The sequence below is a fragment of the Camelina sativa genome, chromosome 20 (assembly GCF_000633955.1).
Source record: "Camelina sativa cultivar DH55 chromosome 20, Cs, whole genome shotgun sequence".
Classification (NCBI taxonomy): Eukaryota; Viridiplantae; Streptophyta; class Magnoliopsida; order Brassicales; family Brassicaceae; genus Camelina; species Camelina sativa.
Window position 1 is genome coordinate 6,088,452 of NC_025704.1, and position 17,831 is coordinate 6,106,282.

At 35.2% G+C, this 17,831-nt stretch overlaps 3 protein-coding genes across 3 annotated transcripts; all 3 read left to right on the plus strand.

The window, feature by feature from the left end:
- LOC104769593 (protein ZINC INDUCED FACILITATOR 1) lies at positions 1,785-5,927 on the plus strand. Its single transcript, XM_010493846.2, has 18 exons — positions 1,785-1,904; positions 1,997-2,220; positions 2,427-2,467; positions 2,582-2,642; positions 2,743-2,845; positions 2,928-3,030; positions 3,125-3,178; positions 3,257-3,319; positions 3,497-3,546; positions 3,637-3,712; positions 3,832-4,041; positions 4,602-4,689; positions 4,847-4,932; positions 5,030-5,137; positions 5,281-5,325; positions 5,420-5,508; positions 5,593-5,636; positions 5,721-5,927. Exons 2-18 carry the CDS (start codon positions 2,073-2,075, stop codon positions 5,813-5,815), a joined length of 1,464 nt encoding a protein of 487 aa, XP_010492148.1. The 5' UTR covers positions 1,785-1,904; positions 1,997-2,072; the 3' UTR covers positions 5,816-5,927.
- On the plus strand, positions 7,629-11,096 carry LOC104769595 (protein ZINC INDUCED FACILITATOR-LIKE 1). The gene is made up of 17 exons (XM_010493847.2): positions 7,629-7,945; positions 8,057-8,097; positions 8,255-8,315; positions 8,416-8,518; positions 8,608-8,710; positions 8,792-8,845; positions 8,929-8,991; positions 9,089-9,138; positions 9,227-9,302; positions 9,394-9,582; positions 9,670-9,757; positions 9,835-9,920; positions 10,013-10,120; positions 10,212-10,256; positions 10,360-10,448; positions 10,545-10,588; positions 10,715-11,096. Exons 1-17 carry the CDS (start codon positions 7,801-7,803, stop codon positions 10,804-10,806), a joined length of 1,437 nt encoding a protein of 478 aa, XP_010492149.1. The 5' UTR covers positions 7,629-7,800; the 3' UTR covers positions 10,807-11,096.
- LOC104769596 (protein ZINC INDUCED FACILITATOR-LIKE 1-like) lies at positions 12,911-16,495 on the plus strand. The gene is made up of 17 exons (XM_010493848.2): positions 12,911-13,203; positions 13,319-13,359; positions 13,511-13,571; positions 13,746-13,848; positions 13,948-14,050; positions 14,123-14,176; positions 14,266-14,328; positions 14,469-14,518; positions 14,604-14,679; positions 14,766-14,945; positions 15,034-15,121; positions 15,203-15,288; positions 15,379-15,486; positions 15,632-15,676; positions 15,785-15,873; positions 15,999-16,042; positions 16,178-16,495. The coding sequence occupies exons 1-17, from the start codon at positions 13,056-13,058 to the stop codon at positions 16,267-16,269; spliced, it is 1,431 nt and encodes a 476-aa protein (XP_010492150.1). The 5' UTR covers positions 12,911-13,055; the 3' UTR covers positions 16,270-16,495.

Sequence of the window (17,831 nt, forward strand, 5' to 3'; positions counted from 1 at the left end):
ATGTGCTAATGGTTGAATGTCATAACATACAATAAAAAAAAAAAAACTGATCTTACTCACCATTTTTTCACATTCGCATATAAGATCAACATCTGTAAATTGCTAATATGATATACGTGGAGTAGGAAGTAAATTGCGAATGTGAGCCGGTGATGGAAGAGTCAGGAATAGGAGAGTATATATAAATTTTTAAATAAGGAGTAGGTTTTCTAATTTTTTTCAATAATTTGCACACGCATTTAATCCAGTTTATCAAATTTGGAACTACTACCAAGTTAAGCGGGATTATGAAAATATATTTTGATAGGTAATTAATGAATTGATTGGATGCAAAGCTATACTACAACAGATTTCCCGAAATTTTAGAGGCATATGGAATCGAATATATATACCATTATAATTTGAGTAAATAGTCAACGTATATATATTGTTAGTTAAAGAATATCTTACGTATATGGAATGAAATCACTCATACGAATCAATCATGAAAATAGGATACGAATTTAATTTGAATAACAAATAAAAGAAAAATCTTATTTACTTTAAAACGTTAAAATATAGAAATTAAAAATGGGAAAGTAGGGAAATATTAGTAACAGCTTACTCAAAAATGCTTGAATCTGTTATGCCTGAAATTTCAGGAAGATAGCTAAATATGAATGATAAAACAACTAATCACGGAATCAGTTATATTCGGGATTTTGAAATTATATACATTCCTATATTTTTGTAAGAAACTCAGATATCAAGATCAAATTTAAAGGTAATATTATGGGAATATGGTAATTTAAATTATATTTGGAAGCATACATGGAAACTATAATATTCATGTTTTGGAAGCATATATGGCAAGTGCTATATTTGATCTGTGTAATCCGCTTATTTGTGGAAATAAGATTTTCTCACTAATTCTTAAAAAAATCGTAGTGGGATTACTATTGGAAACAGCAAAAATTGCAGCTAAGGTGCATTGAACTTGGCACCTTCCAAAATATACCAATATGCTATTAGAATTTTCTTAGCAAAATACACAATGTATTGCTTTTATTTATTATTTAGACGTAAAAAAACCATTTTAAAAGATCCAACCCGAGATCTGCGTGTTTATCCGTTTAGGATATAAACAAAATTTCGTTTTTACCCTTAATGAAGATATATTATTTGGTTATAACTCCAATGGCATACTCTTGTAATTTTTTACAAAACAAAGATTTAGTCCATAAACTGTGTTTCAAAATAATAGTAGGGATGTCTTTTCCCCTAACGAGACAAGTTAAAAATTATCGAAATAACATTATAGTATAATACACACACACGTGAAGGAATTGGATTTGGTAAAATGAGATAAACCATAGCAAAGCCTGAAAGAAAGATAGATCGGTCGACAACATTGTTTAGTCTTTAAGTATTTGATTTGCGTCCCTCCACTTTCAGTTTGTCTGTTTCTTCCTGTCGGCATTATCACATGTGACCTCAAAAAAACATTCCTCCTACCCAATTTAAATATCTACAATTAAAACTCTTAAATACACAAAGATTACTTTTAATTAAAAAAAATAATATTTCAAAATTTGAAAATTAAATTTGTATTTTTTTTGAAAAAAATTAATTTGAGATGAGAGAAACTGATGATGGGGTAAAAAAAACAAAAATGTTGGTTAGGACTCCCGTGAACATGTGACGATGGGATTAGGATGACACTTGTGACCACCTTTTCTTTTTTTTTTGGCCCTTTTACATCCTCCACTCCAATATATATATATATATATAGAGACGTACACTGTATAATACTTAGTATACATGACTGTTGGTCTCTTTTAACTCGCACACGTCCCTGCTCCAGCAATTGCAATTGAGAGAGACGACGACGAGAGATTCTGTGTTTGTGTGTGTGTGTGTGTGTGGTACTCATTGTTCTTCCTTTCCTATTTTGATTTATATATTCCGTTACGATTTTTTATTAATTGATTCTGATTCCCTTTTTTTTTCTTTCTAGGTTCTGTAATTATTCGGACGTGATTTATTTTAATTGATTGATTGATTATTTGGAGTTGAATCGGAAAAAGGGAGAAATGGCGGAGGAGTACAAGGAAGCGTTGTTGGAGAATCACAAGTATCACGACGGATGCCCCGGGTGTAAGGTGGAGCAGATGAAACAGCTCCGCCGTGGTTATCCATACCTGGAGCTTTCTTTCGTTTGGATCATCGTCCTCTCCACTTGTAACCACCTTTTTCCTTCTCCTTTCTCTAATTCTCAATTAATTATTTAATGGTATTTTGAACTAGTTTAGAGAGGTTTACAGACTATGATTTTGCTGCTTAATCTTCTGTCTGAATCAAAAAAAATTGGCTAATTATTGTGAGAAACCTTTTCTTGTGTTGAAAGTAATGATTTCGTTATTATGCCTTGTCTCATTTGTTTGCAGCGCTGCCTATTTCTTCACTTTATCCTTTCCTCTATTATATGGTGAGTATTTTTCATTACAGAGTTTTTAAGAGGACGCTATCATCATCATCATCATCATCATCATATATCATGAAGCTTAATTGAATATTATGCCTCCTTCATTTGTTTTCATAGATTGATGACTTTGGTGTTGCAAAGACGGAGAAAGATATCGGTTTCTATGCTGGATTTGTCGGTGAGAGAAGACACTCTTTTTTTTTTTTATTGTTCTGCACTGAATCTTCCTTATATCTCTCTATCTGTTTGTTCTAATTTGATTTCTGACTGCTTGGAAGGGTGCTCATTTATGCTTGGAAGAGCATTGACGTCGGTGTTTTGGGGAATTGTGGCTGATCGTTACGGAAGAAAACCGATTATACTCTTGGGAACTATCTCAATGTTTGTATCCTTGAAAACATAGTTTTTATTAATGCTCCCCCTGTTGGTCTTTAGATGACTGATTAAGGTTGTTTGTTTGCAGTGCGATCTTCAACGCTCTTTTTGGCTTGAGCGTAAACTTTTGGATGGCTATTGGCACTAGGTTTCTTCTTGGCAGTTTCAACTGTTTGCTTGGAACCATGAAGGTGATGACCACTTTGTTGCCACTATTATTGTTCTTTGCACCAGGTTGTCAGTTGCATTTTTCTGATATCCAATTGTCAATGTGAAAATTTTCAGGCATATGCGTCGGAGATATTTCGTGATGAATATCAAGCCACAGCAATGTCAGCTGTAAGCTTCTCTCCGTCATTTGTTTTAATATGATTTTAACTGTTGGTGTCATGACGTTTGTAACTTAACTTATTTCAGGTTAGTACTGCCTGGGGAATTGGACTGATCATTGGCCCTGCTCTAGGAGGGTTTTTGGCACAGGTAAAGTGATCACATCCACAAGTTTTTTATTTTTCAGTAGCATTCCAAAACCTTGCCATTTGTTATGTTCTAAATGCTTGAAGCTTATCTTGTGTCCATCTCTTTCGCCTACGTATTGATTCATATTTAGCTTTTCTAGCATTCTAATTTATGTTTTTCAATCTTCTCCAAAATTAGCCGGCAGACAAATATCCCAATGTGTTCTCCCAAGAATCCATTTTTGGCAGGTGTACATTCTTTCTTACTCCTCTGTTAAGAGTTTAGTAGAATGGATATAATAGAATCTCATGAAATAAATATACGAATTGCAAATGCAGATTTCGGTATGCGTTGCCTTGCTTTACGATATCAGCTTTTGCATTGCTTGTGACAGTATTGTGCTGCTTCATTCCGGTACTCTATTTTCTTCAAACTCCTACTTAGAACCTTGTATTTATTGGTGATTCTTCTTTATTAATATATATTTCGCACAGAGTTCACCCACTATAGCCTCTTTCTCTTTTCTCTGGTAGGAAACATTGCACAATCATAAGCAGGACAGCACATCACATGATGAATCCTACGAAATACTTGAAGATGGATCTCATGAATCCACTGCTTCTACCGGGAAGGCAGGAAAAAACGATAGAAAAGCTTCTCAGTCTCTTTTGAAGAATTGGCCTCTAATGTCATCTATCTTTGTGTATTGTGTTCTGTGTCTGCATGATACTGCATACTCTGAGGTAAGTAGTTGAGCTAGAATTGTCTGCGTACTCTCTCATCTGCATGCCTTATTTAGTGGACTCAGTCAAGAATTAGTTTTCTACTGCTGAGCATTCAAATTCTATCATTTACTTTCTTGATGATATTGAAGATCTAGAATTTGGTGTCAAGGTTAGACGCTTTACATGTGTTTATCTGGAAGAATAAAAGTGAAGTGGACTACCTGTTTTTATTTTGTTTTTCTCTAGTGCGGTCTGTTGTATCTAGCCTAGTCTTTGCTTAGCAAACTGTAGCTGTTTTGACAGTTATGGTCCCAGCTGAGAGCAGTGGATTGAGTAGGGACTGATCGGAATGTGGGGTGCATTTTGGAAGTTTCTAGGTTTAATCTGGGTCCTTATCCCTTGGTTCTAGATTTTGCACGTTGATTCCATTGAAGAAACAGACAAGTATCTTACCAGATTTAAATTGATGGAACAGTATTAAGACTCCATGTTTTGTGAGATTAGAGCCTTTGCCACTTCACTGGACTGTTCTCTTTATCTGAACAAAGAAACTCATACCTTGTAATCTGACTATGCAGATATTTGCACTATGGGCTAACAGTCCAAGGAAATATGGAGGTCTGAGCTACTCAACCAATGATGTTGGTACAGTTCTTGCTATCTCAGGTATGCAGAACATCCTCGCTCTTGATGTCTTGTGTTTTAGGTGAAAGAACTTGTGGTTTATTTGAATCAGCATGAAAGTTAAGCAAAATCATATATAAGCAGAATTCTTACTAATGAAACTGAGACTAATTATTACTTCTCAACGTTTCTGCTTTAGGTCTCGGCCTATTCTTTTTTCAGGTTTTTGTTTATCCTTTCGCCGAGAAACTGCTAGGACCTGTACTGGTCACCCGATTTGCTGGGGTTAGTTGATATTCCCTTTATTGCTTCTCTGCAGATTATAGTGAACTTGAATACAACAAGTTAGAGATCGTTGTTCTGACAAGTTCTCTCGTTTCAGGCACTGATGATACCAATACAAATGAGTTATCCATTTATAGCAGATATGTCAGGTCTCAGTCTAAGCCTGATGTTAAATTGTGCATCAATCCTTATTAATGTGCTAAGTGTAAGTTAAGCAAATTCTAGTTCTGTTCTTTCTTTCTTATTTTTGTGTGTGTATTTAGGATAAATATACAGAAAACGAGATTATGTTAATATACTTCTCGTATATATCTCCAGCTGAATTGTTTTGTCTTTGTATATATAAAGGTGTCTGCCATAACCGGGTTGTTGATCCTGCAAAATAGAGCTGTGGTAAACAGACGTTCTTTCATCTTTTATAAACTGTGGAGAAATTTTAGTTGCGCTCTTCTAACTTTATATTTGTTTGAAACAACAAAAACAACAGGATCAGAGCCAAAGAGGGGCGGCTAATGGAATTGCTATGACTGCAATGTCTCTTTTTAAGACCGTTGGACCAGCTGGTGCTGGCATCTTGTAAGTGACATTTTTGGAATTTAACGAGCAAGTGTATTCAAAGAAGCAGTAATGTCTTAACTCACAAATCTCTATTGCTGGCAGATTTTCTTGGAGCGAGAGGCGACTAAACGCCGCATTTCTACCAGGTATCGCATTACTTCCCCCATTTAGCCTCTCTTTAGGATGTTCATAATACTTATGCTTAACACTAAGTTTGAAAACGCATGCAGGATCCCATATGGTGTTCTTTGTCCTGAATGTGATAGTTGTGGTCGGTGTAGCACTCACCTTCAAGCCATTTCTAATAACAACGGCTCGAAGATGAAAATTCATTTTGAATTGGTAAAGATAGGGAAATGTATTGGACTCGTTGATTCTTTTTAAATTCAGATTCGAAAGAAACCGTAATAAAATTTCACTAACCTTAGGATTTTTCAGCTTCTTTTTTTTCATTTTTTTTGGTCCTTTTGTTTTGCTTTGTCTTCATATTTTTCTACCAAGTACATACACAAAAAGATTAAACATCACCGCTTCCAAATTCATGTAATCCTGAAGTGATATATTAATCGGTTTACAAACCAATCTGTCCATATACGGCTTGAGCCTGAGAGGAACTTACTTGAGCCGTTGATTTATTTATTTTAACACAAACCGTGACACATTGTTTTCAATCATTTCATAGGTGTGTGATTAACAAACACACGTGAATAAAGTATTACTTGATGAATAATAAACAATTATTTTGGTTATTTTTACAAAAAAAGTATCTCAAGCTTTTGTAGTGCCGACCTCTCTTGTTAGCCTATCAGCAATGGGACCCTTGCAAAACAATACAGTATTGATTAATCTTTCTGTGGTCCGCTTTGGCTACTATTATAGTGTTCGGGCTTCGCAGCCTTTCCTAGTCAAACTTACCGTTTCGGCGCTGCCGGATGGTCAAATAGTTCAACATATATGCTTTTAGGCATGATTAATTTCCATATTTTATAAATTGAAAACTGATAAGATAACTTTTGAAACAAGATTTAATTTCTTAAGATTTTGGAGATGTTCTTTATAATTTGACAAATACTCCCTCCGTTTTATAATATAGGATATTTAGAGAAGTATTTTTGTTTCATAATATAACATGTTTCCAATTTTCGATGCAATTTTTAGATTAATTTTATAATTTATAGTATTATGTTTATGATTGGTTAAACTTTTTAAAAGTAATTATCTCTTAATATGCATGTTTTAATTAAAACATTCTATATTTTGAAACGGAGGGAATATTGTTTTGATAACTTTTAACAAGGTAAAGTACAGAAATTAAAATCATTGAATTTTTTAATGGTCCACCACAAAAAGACCACCGAAATTAAAAAGCTAAAGTTTCTTATTAAAAAAAAATGGATTTCTAAACATGGGCGTCCAACCAAACTCTTTAAAAGTCAGGTAACGCAGATGTTACCACCACTCACTACTTCAAACATACCATTAAATGTCACCTAATTTCTAGTACTATGCTAAAGACATCCCATGAACGTTGTTGTTTTTTTGTGCAAACCATTGTATACCTTCCCCAGAACTGTGCACGAGGCTTTACTACAAACTACCAACGAAAAAGTTGAAAACAAGTTTGGGAATCTTGTCCTATTATTAGGTCACCCATTACATCATAATATTGGACATATTCAAAATTTACAACGATCTTATCATATAAAAATATAAATATAGTAGTGGTCTATATTGTCGACTCAATCAAATTCAACAACCACAACGTAATCGGGTTTATACAGATGAAAATTTTCACGTAACTCAAAAAATTTTTTACGACAGACGAGTATGTATATTATATAATAGATAAACAAGATTCACGAGTAAGACCTTGCAAGCAAGATCTCAATAATTTTGGACAAGAGTTTGCATATCAACTCTGCAGGAAAATGACATTTCAATTTAAAACATTATTTTTTTTCAGTAGGACTGACGACAACTGAAGAGGCCTGAATTCATTATTTATTATTACATATATAAAAAAAAAAAGACAACAGTAAATGAAAATATTTATGATTAGTAATAAGAGAGGTGACATGTCATAGCGATTGGTAAAGGCAAAGGACAAAGTTGTTTTCTCCTTCTCTCTCTTTCTTTCTTTATTTTTGTCCATGTTATATAATTAAATTTTTAAAGTTGTCATTTGTGTAAGAGAGAGTACGTGAAAAAAATCATATTTGCATCAAGACCATATCGCCACATCTTCCTCCTCATTGAAAAACCCACATCTCCCCAAATTACTAGGAGGATTAGGATTGATTCGGTGTGAGAATGGCGGAAGAGTATGCGGAGTGTTTGCTAGGGAATAAGTACCATGAGGGTTGTCCTGGATGCAAAGTTGACCAGATGAAGAGGCTTCGCCGTGGCTTTCCTTTCTGGGAACTTTTCTCCGTTTGGATCATCGTCCTCTGCACTGGTAACCTAAAACCTCTCTCTCTCTCTCTTCTTAATATATTTCATTCGAGAGAAGATGATGATCATGTTTATATATAATCTCAACAATAATGATTTTTTTGCATCGTTTCAGCTCTACCAATTTCTTCTCTGTTCCCTTTCCTTTACTTTCTGGTGAGTGAGTAGTGACCACATACATAATGCTATAAAGTTTTTTACTTTACTACTCACCCGAATATACATGTTTGTTTTTGTTTCGTAGTGTTTTGGGTTTTAGTGATTATTAAAAACGTGTGACATTAGAATCTGGTTGTGATATATTTTGGTGTAGATTGATGATTTTGGCATAGCAAAGAAGGAAGAAGACATTGGTTTCTACGCTGGATTTGTTGGTGCGTTTGTACTTGCCTTCTCTTGGACCATTTCAGCTTAATATAATTAATCTGTTTCAAACTCACATTGTGTGTGTGTGTGTGTGTTACCTTTTTGAAGGTTGCTCTTTTATGCTGGGACGAGCGTTGACATCTGTGATCTGGGGACTTGTTGCTGATCGCTATGGTAGAAAACCTGTAATTCTTATTGGAACCGCTTCAGTGTTAGTATTTTTGTTACATTTCTTCAGTCTCTCATAAGCCTTTTGTTATATTTCTCAAAAAAAGACTAATGCTTTGGATTCTGTTACAGGGTCGTTTTCAATACTCTGTTTGGTCTAAGTTTGAATTTCTGGATGGCCATCATCACAAGGTTTTGTCTCGGTAGTTTCAACGGTTTACTTGGTCCTATCAAGGTCTCTTCTCCTCTCCTCTTCTTAAACATTATTCATACTTGTTCCATTGAATACTCTTGAATCTCATTTTGATGAATCCAGGCATACGCAATGGAAATATTCCGTGATGAATATCAAGGTTTAGCACTCTCTGCAGTAAGCTCCTTGTTCCAAAGTTTACCTCTTTGTTATTCCAGTTTTAATATAGAGCAATTTAGAACCTTAACTTATCTCTGTAGGTTAGTACAGCATGGGGAATTGGACTCATCATTGGCCCTGCAATAGGAGGTTTTCTTGCTCAGGTCTTCCTCTCTAACATAACCATTTCTATATATCTTGTCCTTTCACTCTAACTTTCTTGCACTTCTTGATTCTTGTTTAATATCCTGAACTTTGTAGCCTGCAAAGCAATATCCAAGTTTATTCTCACAGGATTCGATTTTTGGCAAGTAAGTGTTATTTTCTTATCTTATTTCCTCTTCACTTTCATTCATCTAATAGATATATAGTCTCATTGGTCTATACATCATAATGCAGATTCCCCTATTTTTTGCCATGCTTTGCAATATCCATTTTTGCGTTCTTGGTGACCATAATTTCGTTATGGATTCCGGTATGCTCTTTACTTTTTTTCTGCTCCATGAAGTCTCTAGTTACTATGTTTAATTAGCTTAAGCCTAAAGATGGTTGCTTCTTCTCTCCAGGAAACATTGCACAAACACAAGTCTGATGAAGATGAGTCTTTTGATGCTGTCAAAGTTTTGTCTCATGATCCTGAATCTAATAAAGTGGCAGAGAAAAATGAAAAAAGTTCTCTCTTGAACAACTGGCCACTAGTTTCATCTATCATCGTCTACTGCATCTTTTCACTTCATGATATGGCTTACTCAGAGGTGAGAGACTCTTCTTCCTCTTCCACATTCATCTTTTGTTTATTTTGGCCCATGGATGAGAAATCTTCAGCTTTTTTTCTTCGATAGATCTTTTCATTGTGGGCAAACAGCCCGAGGAAATATGGAGGTTTGGGATATACAACTGCAGATGTTGGTTCTGTTCTTGCAATTTCAGGTGTGTCCATACGTCTCAAAGCTAACATTTGTCAATAGAAATTGTAATGTTCTGACCTAGACACTACTTCTTTCTAGGCTTTGGTCTCCTTATCTTTCAGCTTTCCCTCTACTCTTACGCGGAGAGGAATTTAGGCCCAATCATAGTTACACGTATATCAGGGGTAACCACTCTAATCATGTTGTTCTTGCTGTTAGACTCTATGTTTTTGAGGATGAACGTTCTAATCTTGTGCTTGTTTTGGATACTCTACAGTGTCTGGCTTTAGTTGTTTTATCAACTTACCCACTAATAGCAAAGTTATCTGGTGTGGCCCTCACCCTGACAGTAAATTCTGCATCCGTAGCAAAGAACGTTTTAAGCGTAAGTCTCTGATAACTTGAAGGTAGAAGAATGTGTTAATTTGGAATTTGGTCTATATCCTCAACATTTGTGTGTGTTTTTATGTGTGTAGACTTCTGCCATAACTGGATTGTTCATCCTTCAAAACAAGGCTGTAGTAAGTATTTTTTACATGATTGATTTATTTTACTATTTAGTTAGGTAAGAAACCAGCAATGATTAGAACCTAGCTCATTAAAAAAAATTATTTACAATAATAGAGACAAGATCAAAGAGGAGCAGCTAATGGGATTGCCATGACAGCGATGTCTTTTTTTAAGGCAATAGGTCCAGCAGCAGCAGGAATCATGTGTGCAACTTCTTCTACCTCATTTTTTACAAAATTATGTTTGGTTTATTCACAATTCTCTCATTTTCTTTCGTTTCCAACTTTGTTTATGCGCAGTTTTTCTTGGAGCGAGAAACGTCAGAATGCTTCTTTTCTCCCTGGTAATGTCTCAGTCTTCATGTTCATTACCACATTATGAATCAACTAGCTATATAAGTTTGAGAGTTTAAACAGTTAAACCAAGTGAGACTATATATATTAAAGATGGTGATCATAATGTGGTGCAGGCACCCAAATGGTATTCTTTATACTGAATGTGGTATTGGCACTCGGAGTACTTATGACGTTCAAACCGTTTCTAGCTGAAACACGACACTAAGAAGAAGGCAGAGAAGATTTCGATGGTAATATTCAAATTACATGGGATTGTATTTTGAATTGTAGATTTGTATTTTGTCTGATGCCAAAGTTAGATCAGAGATGTGTGTTTAATACTAATATATGGCACGGGGAACTTAGAAGAAACAAAAATTTGTTAGGATCTTGTCATCATCCCCTATATATATATTATTGGACAAGTTGTTCACAAAATTTTGAATCTCATGTGTCAGTAGTCAGAACAATTGTAATAAGTTATTTTAAAAAGAAAATATCTCTTTTGTAAATTAACTACAGCACATATATGTCATTGTTTCAATATATACGCGATCAGAATTTGTTCCCGGGTCAAGTTTCTAGATACTGAAAGGTAAAATTCGTGAGTGATCCGGAATAAAAAAATTGCAATTGCTTTTCGTAAGTGATGATTCAACCACTAGAGTCAAAACAATGATTGATGATTGTAAATATTTGACCTTTAATTTTGTTTTTAATCAAAAATCTAAAGAAATGTATTATTTTAGGACAACAAAATTTTATGACAAATCTGGTTATTATGTAACAGAAAGAAAGAAGAGAAATAACAAAAAAAAAAATCGCAACCATCTATATATTTTACTGTAATTTTTATTTACAAAATCAATAATATTTATCAGTAATTAGAATCTAAAATTCGATTGTATAGTGTATATATATATATATATTTAAAGTATATAAAATTTTTGTATAATAATTAAAATTTAACCTGTGAGAATTATTATAATATCAATCTTATATTATCATATCATATGAACAAATCATATGAACAAAGAGTTTTTAAAATTCATTCTAAAGATTTTATGAAAATGTAATTAAATGATATAATTAAGTTAAAAGAGAATATAAAAGTTTAATTTTGGGTGTTAATTATATTTTCGGAAAACTGATATAAAATTATTAAAATCTAATGACAAATAAAGGAAATAGTGCTTAGAGCTCTATAAGTACGATACATCAGCACTTTGTGTAAAAATGCTTTTCTTTTAATATATAAAAGATTAGTCAAAACCGTAGACGTGTCGCTTATTTTAGTTGTTGTAATTTACACGTTGTCGTCAATACACACAAGTGACAAGATAGATAACCATCTCCTTCTTCCTTTAACAATCTTCACGTGTGTTTTTATTGCAACAGACGAAGTAAATGGAACAAAGTAAAAATAACGCAGACTAGCTTGTTGAGAGAGTGCCGCACGCGCTGAAGGAGAAGAACTGAACAATGAACACCCCTCATCTAAACCAATAATATATTTCTATTGTTAATAAATAAACCGGACAAACCGAGAAATCAGCCAACAAGCCAATAGCTAAAACCGACACCATCTCTCGTATAGATAGAGACACCTCATTGAAAAAAGGGAATCAACAAAACATTTACATGATATATGAAGTACTTTGATCCCTCATTGAAAAAAGAGTATGTACGTCTACGCATCAGCCACATATAAATACTATCTCAATTCGCTATTTCGTCGTTAAGCTCGAACTTTTATTGAAATCCTCGATTTATATATTATATATATCCCCATAAAGGACCACCGAAAAAAGTTAAATTTCATCTCCGTACGTTTTAAAACCAAATTTCTCTGAAAGTGAGCGTCGAACAAAACTCTTGAAAAGTCATAACTCATATGTTATCACTTGCCAACTTATCATTCATGTACTCAATCAACCATTGTCAACTAATCTTTTATTATTCACATGGACGTAAAAGAAAGAAAAGAACAAAAATAAGTCACATGGGTACGTGATTTTATGTTTCTTTGGAGAAACAATTTTACTTTTCCTATATCAAATTTATAGAAAGGATATGGAAATATTTAAGTGTTAAAGAGAAAATAAGTAAAATGTTGTAACCAGACAAAAATGTAAATAGTGCAAAGAGTACGTAGTGTGAGGACTGACGACCGACAAGGCAGATTCCCTTTTTTCTTTTTTCTTTTTAAAAATGCATATGAAGAAATACGAATGTGACTTGTGAGAGGCTAAGAGGTGACATGTATGTACTATGTACGACCTAGATCGTTAAAACCATTCGAAATTGGTAGGATAGATAGAGATATTGGAATAAGAGGTGTGTGAAAATGCGAACGTGATTAATATATATACGACACTAATTGAGAGGAGACGTGTTCCAAATCTCCATCTTCTTCCCTCTCATTTTTAACCACATCTTCCATTCCAAATTGTTAGCTAGAGAGGTGTAGGAAAAATGGCGGAACAAGAGTATACGGAGTGTTTGCTAGGGCAAAAGTACCATGAGGGTTGTCCTGGATGCGAGGTTGATCAGATGAAGAGGCTTCGCCGTGGCTATCCTTTCTGGGAGCTTTTCTCCGTTTGGATCATCGTCCTCTGCAGTAGTAATACAAATCTCTCTGACTCTCTCTCTCCTTATGATCATGTTTTCTTATCTCTATATATATAATTTTATTATAATCTCAAATAACGATTTTGCATTTTTTTGTAACGTTTCAGCTCTACCAATTTCTTCTCTTTTCCCTTTCATATACTTTATGGTGAGTGAGTAGTAGTGTGAGTTACCATGCCGCACGTACACACATAATGCTTTAATTTAAAAGTAGTCTACTTTACTCGTCGGAATATATTAGTTTTTGTTACGTTGTGGTTTGGATATTTTGGTAAAACGTGTGATATATATTGGTGTAGATTGATGATTTTGACATAGCAAAGAAGGAAGAAGACATTGGTTTTTACGCTGGATTTGTTGGTGCGTTTGTACTTTCTCTTGGACCATTTCAGCTTATGTGATAATTGTTAAAGTACTAGTGGAATAAACTTGCATCAATATATAAAGTGGGCTTTAAATACATATTGACATAACCTAGCCCTCATCTCAATTATAATCTGTTTCAAACTCACTGTGTGTGTTACCTTTTTGGAGGTTGCTCTTTCATGGTGGGGAGAGCGTTGACATCTGTGATATGGGGACTTGTTGCTGATCGTTATGGTAGAAAACCTGTAATCCTTATTGGAACCGCTTCAGTGTTAGTAATTTTATTATATTTCTCTCTTTAATCTCTCTCTCATAAGAAGCCTTTTGTCATATTGCTCAGAAAAGACTAATGCTTTTGATTCTGTTACAGGGTCGTTTTCAATACTCTGTTTGGTCTAAGTTTAAATTTCTGGATGGCCGTTATCACTAGGTTTTGTCTCGGTAGTTTCAACGGTTTAGTTGGTCCTATTAAGGTCTCTTCTCCTCTCCTCCTCTTATACATTATTCAATACTTGTTCCACTGAATCTCATTTTGATGAATCCAGGCATACGCAGTAGAAACGTTCCGTGATGAGTACCAAGGTTTAGCACTGTCAGCAGTAAGCTCCTTGTTCCAATGTTTACCTCTTTCTTTTTTTCCAATTCAATAGAGCAATTTAGGAATCTTAACATATCCCTGACCCTGTAGGTTAGTACAGCATGGGGAATTGGACTCATCATTGGCCCTGCTATAGGAGGTTTTCTTGCTCAGGTCTTCATCTTTAACATGAACATTTCTATATATCTTGTCTTTTCACTCTACCTTTCTTGCACTTCTTGATTCTTGTTTAATATCCACTTTGGCTACCTTTCTTGCACTTATTGATTCTTGTTCATTTTTGAACTCTGTAGCCTGCAACGCAATATCCAAGTTTATTCTCACAGGACTCGATTTTTGGCAAGTAAGTGTTATTTTCTTATCTCCTCTTCACTTTCATTCAGCTAATGTATATATACAGTCTCATTGGTCTATAAATCATAATGCAGATTCCCCTACTTTTTGCCATGCTTTGTAATATCCTTTTTTGCGTTCTTGGTGACCATATTTTCGTTATGGATTCCGGTATGATCTTTACTTTTCCTGCTCCATGAAGTCTGTAGTTACTGTGTTTCATTTACTCCCTAGAGATGGTTGCTTCTCCTCTCCAGGAAACATTGCACAATCACAAGTTTGATGATGTTCAGTCTTTTGATGCTGTCAAAGATGATCCTGAATCTAATAAAGTGGCAGAGAAAAAAGAAAAAAGTTCTCTCTTGAAAAACTGGCCTCTAATGTCATCTATCATCGTCTACTGCATCTTTTCACTTCATAATATGGCTTACTCAGAAGTGAGACTCTTCTTTTTCTTCCATATCCATCTTTTGTTTTATTTTGGCCCACATGTATGAGAAATCTTCAGCTTTTTTTCTTCGATAGATCTTTTCATTGTGGGCAAACAGCCCGAGGAAATTTGGAGGTTTGGGATACAGCACTGCAGATGTTGGTTCTGTTCTTGCAATCTCAGGTGTGTCCATACGTCTCAATGCTAACATTTTCAATAGAAATGTAATGTTCTGACCTAGACACTATATCTATATCTTTCTAGGCTTTGGTCTCCTTGTCTTTCAGCTTTCCCTCTACTCTTACGCGGAGAGGAATTTAGGGCCGATCATAGTTACACGTATATGTGGGGTAATCACTATGCTCATGTCGTCTTACTGTTAAACCTTATGTTTTTGAGGATGCACGTTCTAATCTTGTGCTTGTTTTCAATACTCACAGATTCTAGCTTTGGTTGTCCTTTCAACTTACCCACTAATAGCAAAGCTATCTGGTGTTGCCCTTACCTTGGCAGTAAATTCTGCATCCGTGGCAAAGAATGTTTTCGGCGTAAGTCTTTGATTACATTAAAATAGAAGAATGTGTAATGTGGAATAATTAGTTTATATTCTCAAAAGTTTTTTTTTTTTTTTTTTTTTTTTTTTTTTTTTTTTTTTTTTTTTTTTTTTNATGTGTTAAATGTTTATGTGTGTAGAGTTCTACTATAACTGGAACGTTCATCCTTCAAAACAGGGCTGTGGTAAGTTATTTCACAACATTGATTTATTTTACTATTTAGCTAGGTGAGAAACCAGCAATAATTAGAACCTCATTAAATTCTTTATATATATATACACAATAATAATAGGGACAAGACCAAAGAGGAGCAGCCAATGGGATTGCCATGACAGCGATGTCTATTTGTAAAGCAATAGGTCCAGGAGCAGCAGGAGTCATGTGCGCAACTTACTCTACCTCATTTTTTTAAACATTATTATGCTTCAAATTTTGTTATATATAAAACAAACAAACAATCGCAATTCTCTTATTTTCGTTTCGCTTACAACTTTGTTTATGCGCAGTTTTTCTTGGAGCGAGAAACGTCAGGATGCTTCTTTTCTCCCTGGTAATGTGAAATCTTCATATCTTCGTATATAATCCACATTATGAGTCAACTATGTAGCTATATAAGTTGAGAATTTAAACACTTAAATCAAGTGAGACTATATATATTAAAGACGGTGATCATAATGTGGTGCAGGTACCCAAATGGTATTCTTTATACTGAATGTGGTATTGGCACTCGGAGTTCTTTGGACGTTCAAACCGTTTCTAGCTGAAACACAACATTAAGAAGCAGTGAAGAGTTTTATGGTGGTATACAGATTACATGGGATTGTATTTTCATTAATATCGTATTTGTTTAATAATATGGCTGGGCACGGCCGGGGAAAAAACCTTGTTAGACTTCGTACTGTCATCATCCTCTGTATGTTATTGGACAAGTCGGTCACAAAATCTTATCTCTGTGTAGAACAGTTGTAAGAAGATATTTTTAGAAACAAATTTGTTTTGTGAACTAGTACTGTAGTGACCCTCACCAAGGAGTAAATTTTAAAATGAAAACCCAAGGCCAAAAGACCAAGAAAAGAAGCCAACAAGGAGATTAGAATAATTGTTGAAGGGGAGTCCGAGAAATTATGAGTAAATTGAGAAATGGCCGAGTTGACCGCGACGTACCATCCGAGTCGTCTGAAGGACCGAGAGTTGTCCGACGCGTACCACAAAGTACCGGGAATTGTCGAGAAAGTCCGAAGGACCGAGAATTGTTGAGGATGTCCGAGGATTTACCAAGGATGTCCGAGAGTTGTCGAGAGTAGTCGACACTGTCCGGGAAGGAGAACCGAGAGTTGCCGGTAGCGTCCGAGAGGGAGGACCGAGAGTTGCCGGTAGCGTCCGAGAGGGAGGACCGAGAGTTGCCGATAGCGATCGAGAATTTCCGGAAAAATTAAGGAAATGGTGATTTATGAAAAATCAACCAATCAGATTTCATGCAGCTAGTGGAGGATTATTTAAATCATAGTGGAGTTAGTGGAGTTAGTGGAGGAATTAAATAATTCAAAGTGGATTAGTGGAGCTTAGTGGGAGAATTAAATAATCCAAGAGAGCTAAGTGGAAATCAAGGTGGCTAAGTGGTTTTCTTCCAAGTGTTAAGTGGTGCTCTAATGAGGAGAGTGCATGCGACATGCATTGGTCGAATCCGCCGCCCAAAGCACTCACACTCCACTATAAATAGAGGCCTTAGGATCCTTAGAAGCAATTTTCGTTCATTCCTTCTTTCCCTTAGAGAAAGATAGAGAGAAAGAGTTAAAGAGAGAGAGTTAGGGAAAGAGTTAGAGAGAGAGAAAGTTAGGGAGTGAGCAAGAGAGTTCTTCTCATAGAAGTTCTCATCCGCGCGTGTTAGCGAAGTGCTGCTGTAGGAGCCGTTCGCGTCAAGTCCTTGCTAGGAGTCCGAGTAGATTGTGTTCTTCTCAGCCAAGCCAGGTGAGTTTCGAAGCATGTGATATGGCACATGATAGGTGGGATTTTGGGTTATTTTCGCTTAAGATTTATGGTGAAATCTAAGCACTTTCGTTGGGGTGTTGGGGTAGATTCGTTTCTTTCCTTTCTAGATCGAAGTTCTAGGAAGTTAAGTCTCGTTTATTGCTTGTTTGCATATTGGTGTGAGGTTGTGTCTAGCGCTTAGTTTCTAGTTATTTCTCTAGTTACTAAGGCTTGCATGTTGCTTGTTTGTGATTGCATGTTGGCTTGTGTGCCTTGCATGTTGCTTGTTTGTGATTGCATGTTGGCTTGTGTGCCTTGCATGTTGCTTGTTTGTGATTGCATGTTGGCTTGTGTGCCTTGCATGTTGCTTG